The 20,011-nt window shown below is 39.8% G+C and overlaps 1 protein-coding gene across 1 annotated transcript in view; it reads right to left on the minus strand.

Moving 5' to 3' along the window:
• The window catches only part of LOC106883134 (ral GTPase-activating protein subunit alpha-1), a 289,144-nt gene that overhangs the window by 172,486 nt on the left and 96,647 nt on the right, over positions 1-20,011 (minus strand). The window contains 8 exon segments of the mRNA XM_089359945.1: positions 1,348-1,406; positions 4,487-4,612; positions 6,816-6,944; positions 8,193-8,348; positions 10,449-10,547; positions 10,821-11,023; positions 12,370-12,546; positions 13,639-13,938. Of these exon segments, the coding sequence (XP_089216071.1) occupies positions 1,348-1,406; positions 4,487-4,612; positions 6,816-6,944; positions 8,193-8,348; positions 10,449-10,547; positions 10,821-11,023; positions 12,370-12,546; positions 13,639-13,938 (1,249 nt within the window).

Here is a 20,011-nt window from a genome sequence, read left to right on the forward strand (position 1 = left end):
TCTGTTCTGGCGTACTAATGACTGCCAGCTCACCATCTTTGATTTCTTTAATTCTTTAGCATTCAGATTATTCTGTCAAATGCAATGTTTATTTATCCACATTGTTTTGAATTAATCATGCATTATCTTGTGGCTTTGAGATTTCAATGAAATGATTGTTTACTTTGAGAATGACAATGTAGAGTAGGTTTGAGAGGCTGGACATGGCCAGTTTGAACAAAAAAACTGGATAGAATATTTGGGCCAGATAAGGCCAGTTTGAACGGTAAAGGGGTAATATTGTTGTTGTTGTTAAAGCAGCAAGAAGTCAGTATCATTAGAACACAAGGCGAAATGCTTAGCACCATTTTGGCCATCTTCATGTTCTAAGTTCAAATTCCACTGAGATCAATTTTGCCTTTCATCATTTCAGGGTCAATAAAATGAGTACCAGTTAACAACAGGGATTAATGTACTCAACTTACTACCCTCCCCAAAACTGCTGGCCTTATACCAAAATTTGAAACTAATATTATTGTTGTTGTTATGCTATTGTTATAGTACATGGAGATGCCCAGATTTCTCTTCTTGTGAAGAACAATTGAATAAAGTGTATAGCATGTAAAGTATAGAGTCTGGACAGCAACAGTTACTTTATGAGCAACTTCTTTTGCCTCAATCCTTTCACTGCAGCTATGCTGGGGCACTTGCCTTGAAGAGCTTAGACATCATCATCATTTCTTCATCATTTAGCATCTGCTTTCCATGCTGGCATGGGTTATACAACTGGACTGGAACGGGTAAACCAGAGAGTTGTACCAGGTTCCAGTCTGATTCTGAATTGGTTTCTACAGCTGGCTGCCCTTCCTAATGCCAACCACTCCGAGAGTGTTGTGGGTGTCTTTTACATGTCACCAGCACAGATGATTCTACAATTGATCCCAGTATTTTTTTTTTCTTATTCTATTGTGCTCTTTTTGTTGAACCACTAGGCTACGAGAATGTAAACAAATTAACACTAGTTGTCAAGTGGTAGTCGGACAGACGATTGGATGGATAGACACACATATACACGACATGCTTCTTTCAGTTTCTGTCTATCAAATCCACTGACAAGGCTTTAGTCAGCTCAGAGCTATAGTAGTAGACACTTCACTGAGGTGCCACATAGTGGAACTGACCCCAGAACCATATGGTTGGGAAGCAAAATTCTTACCACACAGCCACGCCTGCACCTATAACCACATCAGCCTACAAATTCAGTGATTGCTTTGTTTGGATTTGTATGATTTTCTCAATCCAAATGAGTAAAAGACTAAAATACACAGGAAGATAAATATTGGTAACAGTGGTAATAATGAATCTTACCTTGCTGAGCTAACAGAGTCTAGTTTTCCTGCCTTCAATAGCTGGTCAACTATAAGATCCTGTAAGGTAACAAAGACAAAAACCAATTTTTAAAAAATCAGAGTCGTTTATGATAAATATTATTGTTAATAACAGTTCTGTTGATAATAGTACATAAACTTACCATAAGTATATTGGTTTTAAATTTTGGCACAAGGCCAGCAATCTAGGGGAAGGGGTAAGTCAATTACATCAGTTCCAGTCTTCAACTGGTACTTATTTTATCAACCTTGAAAGGATGAAAAGTAAAATCGACCTCGGCGGAATTTGAACTTAAGACAATGAAATACCGCTAAGCATTGCACCCAGCATACTAACGATTCTGCCAGTTCACCACCTTAACTTACCATAGGTATATTGTTCATTACCATCATCATCATCATCGTTTAAAGTCCACCTTCCAGGCTGGCATGGGTTGGATGGTTTGACAGGAGTTGGCCAGGCAGAAAACTGTACCAGACTTCTGTATCTGTTTTGGCATGGTTTTCACGAGCAGGATGCCCTTCCTAATACCAACCACCCAGCAGAGTGGACTGAGTGCTTTTTATGTGGTACCAGAACAAGCAAGGTCAGTTTTCACATGGTTTTTACAACTGGATGTCCTTCCAAACACCAACCACTTTACAGTGTGGACTATTACTGAATTATCAATGGCAGTAGAATGAATATCAAAGTTGGCCTTAGCAAAGGCACTGATGCACCAAATCCATACTCCTGGGCATTTCTGTCTGAGCCAATTACTCTACCATCGCACCATCATCAATAACAACATTAACAATGTCTTTGTGTTGACACAGAATTTTGGAGTAAGTAGTACAGTTGGTTTAACTGACATTACAGAGTACTTATTTTGTTTTTTATCAAGCTCAGCAGAATTTCAGCTGAAAGTGTAGAGGGGAAAAAAATACATGCTCTTAGACTTTAATAGAAGTCTTAGACAAAACTAAACATTTTAGAACATTGCTATAATTTTCTAAAACTCCATCACATTTTTGAAACAATAACAGGAATGATTTCTTACAGAAATTTTACAGAGGTAGATTAACAGTGTTCAAAGTTCAACTTTGCTTTTCATCTCACTAAGATCATTAAAATAATGTCAAGCCAGGTGCATTTTAACCGTTTAGCATTCAAATTACTCTGCCAAATCTAAAACTTATTTATTCAAACTGTTTTGAATTAATCATGTATTGTCTCATAGCCTTGAGATTTCAATGATGTCACTGCCTAGTTTTAGAATGACATTTAGGGTAGGTGTGAGAGGCTAAATATGGCCAGTTTGAACATAAAACAGGAGGTATATTTAGGCTGGATATGGCTGGTTTTAATGCTAAAGGGTAAAACTAACAAAATATCCCAATACCACAAGGTATTTTAGTTTAACTCTTTGCTAATTTTCCAACTTCCAACTCTTTATACAAAAAAAATTCTCAAAATGATTTCAAACGGGTATAAAAACAGAAGCTGGTTCAATCAAGTACGGAACTTGACTGGGTACTCTGTTACCAACAATAGACAGATACACAGCAGAGCTGACCTTAGTGGGATTTGAACTTAGAATATGAAGAGACCTAACTGAATATCACAGGAAATTCTAACCACCATCCTACCAATTCTGTCATCCACCACAATAACAATAATGATGATGACAATGAAGATAATGGTGATGATTATAATAATCCTTTCTACTAAAGGCACAAGACCTGAAATTTGCCAGGAGGGGACTAGTTGATTACATCAACCCTAGCGTTTCACTGGTACTTAATTTGCTGGCCCCTGAAAGGATCAAAGATAAATTTAAACTCAGCGGAATTTAAACTCAGAACAAAGGCAGACGAAATGCCGCTAAGCATATTGCCTGGCACAGTAACAATTCTGTCAGCTCACTGCCTTAATAATAATAATAATAATAGTGGTTTCAAATTTTGGCACAAGGCCAGCAATTTCGGGGTAGGGGGATGAGTTAAATGCGTCAACCCCAGAAATCAACTGGTACCTATTTTATCAACCCAGAAAGGATGAAAGGCAAAATCAACCTTGGTGAAATTTGAACTCAGAACATTAAAGATAGACGAAATGCCACTAAGCACTTTGTCCAGCATATTAACGATTCTGCCAGCTCACTGCAACAACAACATCAACATCAACAGCAGCAGCAGCAGCAGCAGCAGCAGCAGCAGCAACAGCAACAGCAACAACAGCAACAGCAACAACAGCAACAACAATAATACTGGGCTAAACTAAATGCGAAGGAAATAGACAGAGAAAAATCCCAGCAATGGCTGAGAAGCTCAGGACTCAAAGCAGAGACTGAAGGATTTTTAATTGCTGCACAAGACCAAAGCCTCCCCACCAGAAATTACCAAAAACACATAATGAAAAGAAATATAACAAGTAACTGTAGAATATGTGGAGATCGACAAGAAACAATAAATCATATTATCTCTGGCTGCCCAGTCCTGGCTAAGAAGGAATATATTCACAGACACGACAGAGCTGGGACCTATATACACTGGAAGCTATGCCAACATTATGGAATAGCAACAGAAAAAAGATGGTATAAACACACGCCAGAAAAGGTCACAGAAAACGAGAAAGCAACCATACTCTGGGATATGCCAATACACACAGATAGAGAAATTAAGGCAAATAGACCAGATATAGTTGTCAAAGATCATGAAGAAAAAAAATGCTTTCTAATTGATGTATCAATACCAGCAGATGACAACGTTTCTCTAAAAGAAATGGAAAAACTTTCAAAATACAAAGACCTGGAAATAGAGATAACTCGAATGTGGAATCTACAAACAGAAACAATTCCTATCATAGTAGGTGCCTTAGGTATAATAAAAAAATATTCAGGCAAATACATAACAAAAACACCAGGACTTACAAATATATATAACATACAGAAAATTGCACTACTGGGTACTGCACACATTCTACGCAAAACACTTTCAATACAGTAAACATAAGAGCACCACAGCAAACCACAGCACATACCCAAGGCGCACAGAGCTGCGCTCGGTAGTGAAGTGAAAGCACGTTATAAAAATAAAACTACTGAATAATAATAATAATAATAATAATATATAACTACCTTGAATTCATTAGCAGCTATCTGTGTACAGACCAACGTCTTGGGCTGCAACACCCGTAGATCACCAAAATGATTGGGGAAGCAAATCAACGCACCCAACAGAGCTACAGCTTCAGTTTTGGGTGCCTGTGAAAGATGGTAGAGACAACATGAGAGTTAATATGAAGAGAAACAAGAAAATATACATGAGAGTATGTGCATGGCAGTTTAATAAGTGTGTGTGCCTAGAAGTATGAAAGAGTACATAAGTGTGAGTATGCATATGCACACATGTATAAATGTATATTTACAGCAAAAATAAGTAGACTGATACATGTGCATAGCAACTAAAACCATAATGTTGAACCTTAAGGCTTCAGTACTAATGAGCGTACTTATTTTAGTAGAAGATGAGGTTAAATACTGTGTAGTAATCCTTGACACCACACACACACATATAAATGTTAATGACCTGTAAGGACACATTATTTAGTTATGCAACCATAATATACTACAAATTGTATTAAACATTTTTATAAGTCAATACTGTGTTAGCAGTGCTATCACATCACTTTTTAAGGTTATCTCTTTTACTCTTTTACTTGTTTCAGTCATTTGACTGCGGCCATGCTGGAGCACCGCCTTTAGTCGCGCAAATCGACCCCAGGACTTATTCTTTGTAAGCCTAATACTTATTCTATCGGTCTCTTTTGCCAAACCACTAAGTTACAGGGATGTAAACACACCAGCATCGTTTGTCAAGCGATGTTGGGGGGACAAACACAGACACACAAACACACACACATATATATCATCATCATCATCGTTTAACGTCCGCTTTCCATGCTAGCATGGGTTGGACTTGACTATATATACATATATATATATATATATATATATATATACATATGCTGGTGTGTTTACATCCCTGTAACTTAGTGGTTTGGCAAAATTTTTTCGCCATGAACGGTTTGTGTTTTTAAACTGAATGTAGTTTTTCTGATGTTATATTTATTCCTGAAGATGTGTAAAGAAATTTTGATTTATTAAGTCTCTTAATGAATTCTTTATACTGAAATATATATTGAAGATAAATATGTTCATTTGAATATATACGTTTTTGCGTCGTAACTCCTTTATTATTATTAATATAACCAAAATGATCGATTCTTGAAGAGTCTGCATACCTTCACTGTCGTTTTTTTTCTGCTATTTTGGTGATTTTTTGAGTTAGCTTACCAATTATTTTTGTTGGCAGTTAATTTATAATATATAATATATATGTCTATATATATATATATATGTATGTATATATGTATATATATATATATATATATATATATATATATATATATATATATATATATATATATATATATATGCAATGGGCTTCTTTCAGTTTCCATCTACCAAATCCACTCACAAGTCTTTGGTCAGCCCGAGGCTATAGTAGAAGGCACTTACACAAGGTGCCACGCAGTGGGACTGAATCCGGAACCATGTGGTTGGTAAGCAAGCTACTTACCACATAGCCACTCTACAGATTTTTTATAAAAATTATAGCCAGCACTGACTTTGTTACAACGTTTCGTATCCCAGGTGCCTGATACAAACAACAGTGAAATCAAAGATGAAAAATGAGTAATGGGCACATATGCCCTATTTCAAGAGATTTTGTTCCTTCATCAGCACCCATCCAACCGATTAATCATCTACGAACACATTGCATATATGGCCACTAAATACAGTGGTGTCACATTGTTGAATATACAAATTTTACATATTAAACTCATTCCTGGAAGCAAGTATGTAAATATTAATGACTTGTAGGGACACTGTATTTCGTTACACCACTAAATTTAGTGGCTCTATAAGCAATGTGCTTGTGGATGATGAATGGGTTGGATGAGTACTGATGAAGAAGCAAAAATATCTGGAAAATGATAGATATGCCCATTTCTCATTTTTCATCTTCGATCTCATTATGGTTTACATCAGGCATCTCGGATATGAAATGTCGTAAAAAATCAATGCTGGCTATAATTTCTATTGAAAACCTTTAGAGATAAACTTAAGAAATGATGTAATAGCACTACTAACACAACATTGACTTATAACATTACACCACTTGGTTATTAATAAGTTGATTGGGTGCTGATGAAGGACCAGAAACTCTTGAAATATATCATATACACCCATTACCCATTTTTCATCTTTGATCTCACTGTGGTTTACATCAAGTGTCTCGGATTTGAAATGTAACAAAATCAGTGCTGGCTATAATTTCTACGGAAAATCTGTAGAGGTAACTTTGATAAGTAACATATAGATGTGTTTGTAATGCACTTACCTCTGGATCAGAGCTAGAGATAATAGTTCCAGCAGCATGGATCGAATCTAATATGAGCAGTGTTGAACCTGGCAGAGGGGCAGAAAAAAACCAAGGCCCACAGTGTTTCACTAAAACATTTACCATATCCTATTGTGGAAGAAATACAGAAAACAATCAAGAAAAATATATCAATTAAGATTATTAAGGAACAATGCATGTATGAATGATTACGAGCTTAAATTTTATTATGCGGTACCATAAATGAAATATGTAAGCACTAAATCTAGAGCATATGCAGACTTGAAAATAATTGCAATAATTTTAGTGTAAGTCTAAGGAGTCATAATTTTACAAGGTATTTTAAATCTTGAAGATGGAATTTCGTAAACATAATGTTAAATTTAGCAATTTAATTGCTGCAAGTTAAACCCTGTACCTACTTTGAACAAGTTGTTTTGTATATATTTAAAAGTGAGTGTTGGTTACATAGCACATGTACACATGAACACACTGGTCATTTCTATGGGTACATTGTCAATTTTTTTCAAGCAGAAGAAGAGACTGATTACAAAATTCAGTTAGGTACACAGCTGTTGTTAATGACCTGCTTGTATGTTTATGATGAAAGACTTTGATACAAGCTAATAAAAGAATGAATACAAGAGCAAGTATATATTGACTTAACTAACCAATATGACCTTACCAAAATACAAAATCAATATTGTTGCTTCATGTAATTCAAGATCAAACCATTTTCCAAACATGTACAAGAAATCTAATTCTGTAAATCATCAACAGCAATTCTTTAACATCTCTTTTTCCATGTGGGCACAGGTTGGACTGTTTGACAAGAACAGACAAGCCAGAGGGCTCTGCCAGGTTCTATTTCAGCTTTGTCATGGTTTCTACAACTGGATGCCCCTCCTAAAACCAAACACTTAACAGAGTGTGCTGGGTGCATTCTACATGCCACCAGCATGGGTGTGTTTACACAGCACCATGCATTTATGTGCCACCAGCACCTGAAAAGACAAGCCTGTATGTATGAATGACAGGGCTTAACACATCTTTTCAAATACAGTAAATTGCCACAATTCCCAGTCCCTTGTCATTTCCTCAGTGAGGCCCTGCATCTGAAGATCCTTTCTCACCACTTCATCCCACATCTTCCTGGTTCTATCCCTTCCACAGCTTCCCTCCACAATTAGAGCTCAGTACTTCTTTACGCAGCTGTCCTCATCCATACACATCACGTGACCAAATGAACACAGTCTTCCCTCTTGCACACAAACATCTGATGCCTCTTATACCCAGTTTTCCTCCCAAATCATTTACACTATCATGCATTATAAGCATTTTTCATACTGTTGAAAAAATAAATAATGAAATTATTACCTGCTCCTGGGAAACTAGTCCCAAATGCAAGGCCTGATAGAAGTGAGTGAGTGAATCCAAAGGTAAAAATGTATTGTCACGACGTACAAACATTTGGCAAAGGAGTTGATATGCTATCAATTTGCTATTTTTATATCTGTTCGGCAACTGCAAACACTGTAAAAACACAGAAACATTAAAAATATAACTTAAAGCTTAATACTGTGTCATCATCATCTTTTAATCTTTGTTTTCCATGCTGACATGGGTTACACAAAGAAGGAAAACACATAAAAATACAAATTTAAATTAATAACTATAATCATTTTTCCGTTATTAAACAATACTCTTTTACTCGTTTCAGTCATTTGGCTGCGGCCATGCTGGATCACCACCTTTAGTCGAACAAATCGACCCTATGATTTTGTACAGAAAAGAGGAATAGTAATTCAAGCTGATTGTGGTAGGTAACACCATGGAGAGACTAATAGCAAAGACCCTTTTCAAAGGAATTTGAACTCAAAACTAGACAATCAAAGAAGCAAGCATCTAGGCTGCTCCCCAAATTCTATCAACATAACTGCAATCAATAATTCCTAATAGGGACTGAAAACTTTAATTACAAGGTAGTGGAAATTAAATTGTGTGTATTTTTCAAAGATTTCTTTTGACATGAAGAAGTATTAGTTGATTGGTTGGTTCAAGAGACCCAAAAAAATTAAATGGTGCTAATGTTACTAACCTTAAAGACATGAATAACTAAGTCAATTTTTACTGAATTGCAACTGCAACACAAAACAGTGAATACATCACCCAGGCTTTTTTGATGATATACATACATACATATATATATATATACATATATATATATATATATATATATGTGCACACACACATACATACATATATATATATATACACACATATATACATATACATACACCGTATATATACATACACATATATATATATATATATATATACATACAAATATATATACACATACAAATATATATACACACACACACATATATATATATATACATATAAATATATATACACACACACATATATATATATACATATAAATATATATACACACACACACACACACATCATCATCATCATTGTTTAACGTCCGCTTTCCATGCTAGCATGGGTTATATACATATAAATATATATACATATACATACAATATATACACACACACACACACACACACACACAGATACATATATTCAAATATGAATGAAATGCAGCCAGATGCAAGTTATCCTTAATGAGACCCGATGCGAGTTATCTAGCTTGTCTATGACTTCCAGGTGTTTTGACACTAGGCAAATTGATCAGAATATATTTTTTTATGCCTATAATCGCAGCCTACTCATGAACCAGCCAAACACATACCTTGTGTATGTGTGTTCAATATTGTTTATACATACATATATATATATATATTGTCTAGTAGTTAGTGTTGCAATCACGATTGTAAGATTGTGGTTTCAATTCCCAGACTAGTGGCGCATTGTGTTATTAAGCAAAACACTTCATTTCACATTGCTCCAGTCCACTAAGCTGTAAATGGGTCACCCTACAATAGACTGGTGTTTTAGTCAGGAGGAATGCTGGACTATTCACCTAACCAGTGGGATGGCAGCATTCAAAAGCTACAACAATGCTAAGAAGTACATTGTGACTAGTGGTGTATAACAACATCTAACAGTCTGGTTGATATAATGCAATACACACAAAGCCTCAGCCATTTCTTCCTTCTTTGCATTATCAGGTCAACAAACAACTCCTAGGGACTTTGAAGACAAGCACTATGTACTCATGAAACTTTTGTAGAATAGAAAGGTGTCAACCAATTAATAATTTTTAACACAGACAGAAATCAAAAATATAATAATACATTCCTACCCCTACATTATTCAAGTGGTACTTATTTTATCAACCCAAGAAAGATGACTGCTGGTCAGGAAGATAAATTGAATTTTGGAAGAAGAAGAAAAACATTTTTGTGCCAAAAGAGCAACAACTCTTTAGCATTTAAACCATATCTGGCCCAAAATATTCTACTTGTTTTATGTTCAAACTAGCCAGATCTGTCCAGTCACACCTAACCGACAATGTCATTTAAATCAAACAATCACATCACTGAAATCTCAAAGCTACAAGATAATGCATGATTATTTCAAAACAACGTAAATGAAGAAGTATCACATTTGACAGAATAATCTGAACGCTAAAGAGTTAAAGATTTAAAAGTAACTTACTTCAAATAACCATGAAGAAAATATGGCGAGAGGTGGAATCAACTCTGGAGGTGCTGGAGAACATTGGTTATCTAATGTCACTCCAAGATTTTCTCTCATCTGAAATATCAAATTGTCACACTGCTGAGAAAAAGGATTATCTTTATGGTAGCTTAATGAAGTAAAATGATGGGGAATCAAACCCATATATCTTTTTTAATAAATATAGTTTACATTTTTCTTCTGTGTTTATGTATCACCATTATTATTTTGTATGTATGAATGAATGAATGCATAACAGACACACAAACTAAAATGCACCAACACTCACAGACACGCAAATCCTGTGTGCACATGCATGCACACAGACACCTGTGTTACATCACCATTTACCTTAATCATTGTCTCCATGAGTCCTTGGAGACACTTATAGACGGATGTGTGGATTTCAGTACTTTCTATTTCATTGACATTGCCTAACACTCCCAGCATCCTCCGCCACAGCACCACAGCAACGTCAGGTGTCCAACCCATGATATAGCCACCAGCCAGTACACTCTTGTACTCCTCAAAATTGTCCACTCCAGCAATAGACTCTGGAAGAGAGTTAAATATACATTTATTATTTACTGTCACTACATCTTCATCTCATTACACTGCATAACAATTTTTTTCTTTTTTTTTCTTTTTGGTCAGTAAGTGTTATTTCCTATTTGCTTCTATCTAGAAATCAAAGGAAGTGACTACTATTCCCTTCAAACTTTGCTTCTGTTATCTGGACAGCAATGTTTTGAAACTGACCTATTTTCCATTACATTTCAGAGAGATGCTGAAACAGAAGAATCATTATAGCAAATATTCTGCTCAATAACAGATTTACTTGTCAGTTGCTTCACCATAACCAGTTGAGTATGTCCCTTAATGGCTGACAATACGTGCATCTCTGATCATAAGCAGAAGTAGTGGGGAAGCACCACAGCCATGTGTTGATAGGGATTCTTTGGGGTCTGAATACATGTAACAAAAGCAAAGTTTCAAAGAAATATTAGCCATTTTCCATACTTTCTAGAGGTAAGCAAATAGGAAATAACAGTTACTACTCAAGGACAAAAATAATGTTACACAGTGTTGTCAATTTGTAGTTAATCATACATTAAACCACCACACAGCCAAAGGTAGACTATAAAGTCTTGATATGAAAGTTAATTCAAGTTAATTTTTATAAATAATCATCTATTTATGCTGACTCTAAGAGTCAGGTATGCTGAGTAAGATCTGAAATCACAATAAATGCATTCTCATTAACTTGGATCTCAAATCAAAACTCTCCATAGCAAAACTAATTTTATAAGCTTATGCTATGTTCTGTGTGATAATAGATAAAATAAGTAACAGTGAATGTTTGTCAAATCCTCACTATATTCTGCTATACATCAACAGTTTAATATCTACACCTAACTGGAGAGGAGTTAATCAAATATAACAGGTTAGAGGAGTCTAATATGAAGTGAAAAACAGAATTACAATAGTGTAATTCTTGATCATGTGCACTCATTAACTTGGGTTTATGAACAATCTTCATAATAAGATTAAGTATGGTTCCATACACAAAATAAAATTATTATCTATACCCCACATCTTTTGATGTCACAATTCTTCCTACAATTACCTTTCTTTTCAGTCATCCCAGTCATCATAATGAACATGATCATATAACACTTTGGGTAACATCCGCACCATTATTAATACTACTAACTATAACTGCAGTTATAATTGTCATAATCACAGCAGTAACTTATACCACATCAATGATGTACAGTTGCTATCTCAGATGTAAATACAAGACAACTGATGGCAAAATTAGTTAAAAGTTAAAAAGTAAACATACATGGTAGCCATGCAGGCTAATAGTGAAAAGGTTAAAAGATAAGTAAATTTTTACCTCGATTTATGGGGCCTTCATCTGCCCCTGATCCAGCCACAACATCAATATGTAAGCTATCACGATCTGGAGTAGGACTGTCTTTTGGATTGAGTTCGACAGCCAGTTCACTTGTTGGTGACTGGCTACGAGAATCTGACTTAGAATGGATTGACATTATTGATGGCGTCCGCGACACTGCAGAAATAAAGAAAGCAATATTTAAGGTAAACAAAAGAGGTTACATTAACACTAAAATCTTAATCACATTCTGTCTATAGCAACAAAATATTAATTGGTCAAAATTCTTTTATTGTTGCTAAAAGCGATATTTGCCCCTTACATCCACACCTGTCTTCTTTTTAATTTCCTATTCATCTCCCAGCTTTTCAGCTGAACAGTATCCCGCTACTACTTCAACCCCCTACTCTACAATTTACTTTCTCCCACATTGTTACTGACCTTTTATAAACTGCTGAAAGCCTGGGACATTATTATCACACACTTTAGCATCAGTTTCTCTTCTACTTGGTTTGGGTTGGACAGGTGTCTCTATAACAGCTTATTTCAATGTACCTCAATATTGTGTCATATTGAATTCAAATTCATGCACAAAGCCAGCAAGTTCAGAAGAGGGGTTAAATTGATTACATCAATCCCAGTATTCAACCAGAACTTAGGTCATCAAACCCAAAAGGATGAAAGGCAAAGTCGATCTCGGTGGAATTTGAATTCAGATTATAAAGACAGACAGATGAAATGCTAAACAAATTTGCAAATTTCTGAAGAAAGAGAAGCATCCAAAGTGATAGACTTCACTTCTTTCTCATGGTATGAAGCACATTTAACTATTTAAACTATTCAAAATAGTCTTAACCCTTTAGTGTTCGCATTATTCTGCCAAAATGAATGCTTTTTTATCCACATTGTTTTGAACTAATCATACATTATCTTGTAGCTATGAGATTTTGATGAGGTAGCTGTTAATTTTTAAAACGATATTGTAGGGTTGGTGTGAGAGACCAGATCTGGACAGTTTGAACATAAAACAGGCAGAATACTTTTGGCCGGATATGGCCGGTTTAATTGCTAAAGGGTTAAAGAATCCTTTGACTGACTTCAGGTACTCCAAAAACACATAATATATTTAGAATATCTCTGACTGAGACAGAGTTTGAACCAAAAGGTTTAAAAATATAAAAGAAGGAATAAAAAAAGAATCATTAGCAAATCCCACAAAACAGAGAGACAGAAACTTCTCCAATAATAAAAACCAAAACAAACACTTACACCTTCCGGAATTCTCCAAGTCTGACTTTTCTAAGCTGATAGCATCGAGCATGGAGTCTGTTGATGGCAATAATGCAGTACATGTAATGTTTTCGCTTCCGTTACCAGTACTACTGTCACTGCCTTCGATTTCGTGTATCACAGTTGTTGATGATGAGGATGATGTAGTTGTTGTGGTGGTGGTGGTGGTGGTTGTTGCTGCTGCTGTTGTTGTCGTCGTCATGGTTGTCGTGGTGGTGGTGGTTATCACAGCTACTTCATGGTCCTGATCCTCTCCTCCAGACAATGATGTGCGTCTCCCTGCAATAGACAGAACCAGTCAATATGGAGCAGCCAGCTAAGAACAGCTGTTAAAATATTAGGCAATCTTTATTTATTCGTTCTCCTTTTGTTACCTCATTGACTCATCTCCAGAATATTACCAATATTTCTTTTATCAAAAGCTGAACCAAGAAAAAGGTTATGGTAACCAAAGCAGAACTTTAACTCCGAAATGAAGAAGAGAAAAAAAAAAAAGAAAAAACAGGACTAGGTTTTTAATTTTAGTACCAGTACTAACAAACTACACGACACATGACACCACTAACATTGACTCAACTAACAAGTGTCACTAATATATAATGTGAGAGAGGGATGTGACAGGAGAGGAGATATGGATAGAAAGTGAGACATACAGGGAGAGAGTGTGAGATGGACAGAGTGGGAGAGAGTGTGAGAGAGTGTGAGATGGACAGAGTGGGAGAGAGTGTGAGAGAGTGTGAGATGGACAGAGTGGGAGAGAGTGTGAGAGAGTGTGAGATGGACAGAGTGGGAGAGAGTGTGAGAGAGTGTGAGATGGACAGAGTGGGAGAGAGTGTGAGAGAGTGTGAGATGGACAGAGTGGGAGAGAGTGTGAGAGAGTGTGAGATGGACAGAGTGGGAGAGAGTGTGAGAGAGTGTGAGATGGACAGAGTGGGAGAGAGTGTGAGAGAGTGTGAGATGGACAGAGTGGGAGAGAGTGTGAGAGAGTGTGAGATGGACAGAGTGGGAGAGAGTGTGAGAGAGTGTGAGATGGACAGAGTGGGAGAGAGTGTGAGAGAGTGTGAGATGGACAGAGTGGGAGAGAGTGTGAGAGAGTGTGAGATGGACAGAGTGGGAGAGAGTGTGAGAGAGTGTGAGATGGACAGAGTGGGAGAGAGTGTGAGAGAGTGTGAGATGGACAGAGTGGGAGAGAGTGTGAGAGAGTGTGAGATGGACAGAGTGGGAGAGAGTGTGAGAGAGTGTGAGATGGACAGAGTGGGAGAGAGTGTGAGAGAGTGTGAGATGGACAGAGTGGGAGAGAGTGTGAGAGAGTGTGAGATGGACAGAGTGGGAGAGAGTGTGAGAGAGTGTGAGATGGACAGAGTGGGAGAGAGTGTGAGAGAGTGTGAGATGGACAGAGTGGGAGAGAGTGTGAGAGAGTGTGAGATGGACAGAGTGGGAGAGAGTGTGAGAGAGTGTGAGATGGACAGAGTGGGAGAGAGTGTGAGAGAGTGTGAGATGGACAGAGTGGGAGAGAGTGTGAGAGAGTGTGAGATGGACAGAGTGGGAGAGAGTGTGAGAGAGTGTGAGATGGACAGAGTGGGAGAGAGTGTGAGAGAGTGTGAGATGGACAGAGTGGGAGAGAGTGTGAGAGAGTGTGAGATGGACAGAGTGGGAGAGAGTGTGAGAGAGTGTGAGATGGACAGAGTGGGAGAGAGTGTGAGAGAGTGTGAGATGGACAGAGTGGGAGAGAGTGTGAGATGGACAGAGTGGGAGAGAGTGTGAGAGAGTGTGAGATGGACAGAGTGGGAGAGAGTGTGAGAGAGTGTGAGATGGACAGAGTGGGAGAGAGTGTGAGAGAGTGTGAGATGGACAGAGTGGGAGAGAGTGTGAGAGAGTGTGAGATGGACAGAGTGGGAGAGAGTGTGAGAGAGTGTGAGATGGACAGAGTGGGAGAGAGTGTGAGAGAGTGTGAGATGGACAGAGTGGGAGAGAGTGTGAGAGAGTGTGAGATGGACAGAGTGGGAGAGAGTGTGAGAGAGTGTGAGATGGACAGAGTGGGAGAGAGTGTGAGAGAGTGTGAGATGGACAGAGTGGGAGAGAGTGTGAGAGAGTGTGAGATGGACAGAGTGGGAGAGAGTGTGAGAGAGTGTGAGATGGACAGAGTGGGAGAGAGTGTGAGAGAGTGTGAGATGGACAGAGTGGGAGAGAGTGTGAGAGAGTGTGAGATGGACAGAGTGGGAGATGGACAGAGTGTGAGAGAGTGTGAGAGAGTGTGAGATGGACAGAGTGTGAGAGAGTGTGAGAGAGTGTGAGATGGACAGAGTGTGAGAGAGTGTGAGAGAGTGTGAGATGGACAGAGTGTGAGAGAGTGTGAGAGAGTGTGAGATGGACAGAGTGGGAGAGAGTGTGAGAGAGTGTGAGATGGACAGAGTGGGAGAGAGTGTGAGAGAGTGTGAGATGGACAGAGTGGGAGAGAGTGTGAGAGAGTGTGAGATGGACAGAGTGGGAGAGAGTGTGAGAGAGTGTGAGATGGACAGAGTGGGAGAGAGTGTGAGAGAGTGTGAGATGGACAGAGTGGGAGAGAGTGTGAGAGAGTGTGAGATGGACAGAGTGGGAGAGAGTGTGAGAGAGTGTGAGATGGACAGAGTGGGAGAGAGTGTGAGAGAGTGTGAGATGGACAGAGTGGGAGAGAGTGTGAGAGAGTGTGAGATGGACAGAGTGGGAGAGAGTGTGAGAGAGTGTGAGATGGACAGAGTGGGAGAGAGTGTGAGAGAGTGTGAGATGGACAGAGTGGGAGAGAGTGTGAGAGAGTGTGAGATGGACAGAGTGGGAGAGAGTGTGAGAGAGTGTGAGATGGACAGAGTGTGAGAGAGTGTGAGATGGACAGAGTGGGAGAGAGTGTGAGATGGACAGAGTGGGAGAGAGTGTGAGATGGACAGAGTGGGAGAGAGTGTGAGATGGACAGAGTGGGAGAGAGTGTGAGATGGACAGAGTGGGAGAGAGTGTGAGATGGACAGAGTGGGAGAGAGTGTGAGATGGACAGAGCGGGAGAGAGTGTGAGATGGACAGAGCGGGAGAGAGTGTGAGATGGACAGAGCGGGAGAGAGTGTGAGATGGACATAGCGGGAGAGAGTGTGAGATGGACATAGCGGGAGAGAGTGTGAGATGGACATAGCGGGAGAGAGTGTGAGATGGACATAGCGGGAGAGAGTGTGAGATGGACATAGCGGGAGAGAGTGTGAGATGGACATAGCGGGAGAGAGTGTGAGATGGACATAGCGGGAGAGAGTGTGAGATGGACATAGCGGGAGAGAGTGTGAGATGGACATAGCGGGAGAGAGTGTGAGATGGACATAGCGGGAGAGAGTGTGAGATGGACATAGCGGGAGAGAGTGTGAGATGGACATAGCGGGAGAGAGTGTGAGATGGACATAGCGGGAGAGAGTGTGAGATGGACATAGCGGGAGAGAGTGTGAGATGGACATAGCGGGAGAGAGTGTGAGATGGACATAGCGGGAGAGAGTGTGAGATGGACATAGCGGGAGAGAGTGTGAGATGGACATAGCGGGAGAGAGTGTGAGATGGACATAGCGGGAGAGAGTGTGAGATGGACATAGCGGGAGAGAGTGTGAGATGGACATAGCGGGAGAGAGTGTGAGATGGACATAGCGGGAGAGAGTGTGAGATGGACATAGCGGGAGAGAGTGTGAGATGGACATAGCGGGAGAGAGTGTGAGATGGACATAGCGGGAGAGAGTGTGAGATGGACATAGCGGGAGAGAGTGTGAGATGGACATAGCGGGAGAGAGTGTGAGATGGACATAGCGGGAGAGAGTGTGAGATGGACATAGCGGGAGAGAGTGTGAGATGGACATAGCGGGAGAGAGTGTGAGATGGACATAGCGGGAGAGAGTGTGAGATGGACATAGCGGGAGAGAGTGTGAGATGGACATAGCGGGAGAGAGTGTGAGATGGACATAGCGGGAGAGAGTGTGAGATGGACATAGCGGGAGAGAGTGTGAGATGGACATAGCGGGAGAGAGTGTGAGATGGACATAGCGGGAGAGAGTGTGAGATGGACATAGCGGGAGAGAGTGTGAGATGGACATAGCGGGAGAGAGTGTGAGATGGACATAGCGGGAGAGAGTGTGAGATGGACATAGCGGGAGAGAGTGTGAGATGGACATAGCGGGAGAGAGTGTGAGATGGACATAGCGGGAGAGAGTGTGAGATGGACATAGCGGGAGAGAGTGTGAGATGGACATAGCGGGAGAGAGTGTGAGATGGACATAGCGGGAGAGAGTGTGAGATGGACATAGCGGGAGAGAGTGTGAGATGGACATAGCGGGAGAGAGTGTGAGATGGACATAGTGGGAGAGAGTGTGAGATGGACATAGTGGGAGAGAGTGTGAGATGGACATAGTGGGAGAGAGTGTGAGATGGACATAGTGGGAGAGAGTGTGAGATGGACATAGTGGGAGAGAGTGTGAGATGGACATAGTGGGAGAGAGTGTGAGATGGACATAGTGGGAGAGAGTGTGAGATGGACATAGTGGGAGAGAGTGTGAGATGGACATAGTGGGAGAGAGTGTGAGATGGACATAGTGGGAGAGAGTGTGAGATGGACATAGTGGGAGAGAGTGTGAGATGGACATAGTGGGAGAGAGTGTGAGATGGACATAGTGGGAGAGAGTGTGAGATGGACATAGTGGGAGAGAGTGTGAGATGGACATAGTGGGAGAGAGTGTGAGATGGACATAGTGGGAGAGAGTGTGAGATGGACATAGTGGGAGAGAGTGTGAGATGGACATAGTGGGAGAGAGTGTGAGATGGACATAGTGGGAGAGAGTGTGAGATGGACATAGTGGGAGAGAGTGTGAGATGGACATAGTGGGAGAGAGTGTGAGATGGACATAGTGGGAGAGAGTGTGAGATGGACATAGTGGGAGAGAGTGGGAGATGGACATAGTGGGAGAGAGTGGGAGAGAGTGTGAGATGGACATAGTGGGAGAGAGTGTGAGATGGACATAGTGGGAGAGAGTGGGAGATGGACATAGTGGGAGAGAGTGGGAGATGGACATAGTGGGAGAGAGTGTGAGATGGACATAGTGGGAGAGAGTGTGAGATGGACATAGTGGGAGAGAGTGTGAGATGGACATAGTGGGAGAGAGTGGGAGATGGACATAGTGGGAGAGAGTGGGAGATGGACATAGTGGGAGAGAGTGGGAGATGGACATAGTGGGAGAGAGTGGGAGATGGACATAGTGGGAGAGAGTGGGAGATGGACATAGTGGGAGAGAGTGTGAGATGGACATAGTGGGAGAGAGTGTGAGATGGACATAGTGGGAGAGAGTGTGAGATGGACATAGTGGGAGAGAGTGTGAGATGGACATAGTGGGAGAGAGTGTGAGATGGACATAGTGGGAGAGAGTGTGAGATGGACATAGTGGGAGAGAGTGTGAGATGGACATAGTGGGAGAGAGTGTGAGATGGACATAGTGGGAGAGAGTGTGAGATGGACATAGTGGGAGAGAGTGTGAGATGGACATAGTGGGAGAGAGTGTGAGATGGACATAGTGGGAGAGAGTGTGAGATAGACATAGTGGGAGAGAGTGTGAGATAGACATAGTGGGAGAGAGTGTGAGATAGACATAGTGGGAGAGAGTGTGAGATAGACATAGTGGGAGAGTGTGTGAGAGTGACAGACTGGGAGAGTGTGTGAGAGTGACAGACTGAGAGAAAGTGCAAGACTGACAGACTGACAGACTGAGAGAAAGTGCAAGACTGACAGACTGAGAGAAGGTGCAAGACTGACAGATGAGGAGAGAACATGAGACAGATAGATCAAGAAATATAGAGTTTAGACAGAGAAAGCAATAGAAAGTTAGACAGAGAGGGAGAAGAATATCAGATACTGGGTGTTGGGGAATCAGAGAGAGGGGACAGAAACAGAGAGAGTCAGTAGTAGATTGGGAGATAGGCTAATAGATTAGGAGATAGTGAGGGAGTCAAAGAGAGAGAGAGAGAGTATCATACGTGGTGAAAAAGTTAGAGTTAAACAGGGAGAAATATGGAGAAAATCAAACAGAGCAGAGAGTGAGTAAAAGATGACTACACAAAGTGATAGAAATAGAGAAACAAGGAGACATAGATGCTTTGTCTTTCAAAATATTTGTGCAAGTGAAGCATTTGGTAGTTCTCTTAGCAGAGAAGGATATTAGTTCAAAGTATCAGAAAAACGTTCTTTTATTTTTTAAGAGAAGCTAAAAAAAAAAAAATTCTATCTTAAGCTATAGATTCCAGAGAAGAAATATATTGTTGGAGTTTAATTTAGTGCTGTTACTAGGGCAAGATTTAGAAGTCCTAACTT

This window comes from Octopus bimaculoides, chromosome 11 (assembly GCF_046866305.1).
Source record: "Octopus bimaculoides isolate indiv1 chromosome 11, ASM4686630v1, whole genome shotgun sequence".
In the NCBI taxonomy this organism is placed as follows: domain Eukaryota; kingdom Metazoa; phylum Mollusca; class Cephalopoda; order Octopoda; family Octopodidae; genus Octopus; species Octopus bimaculoides.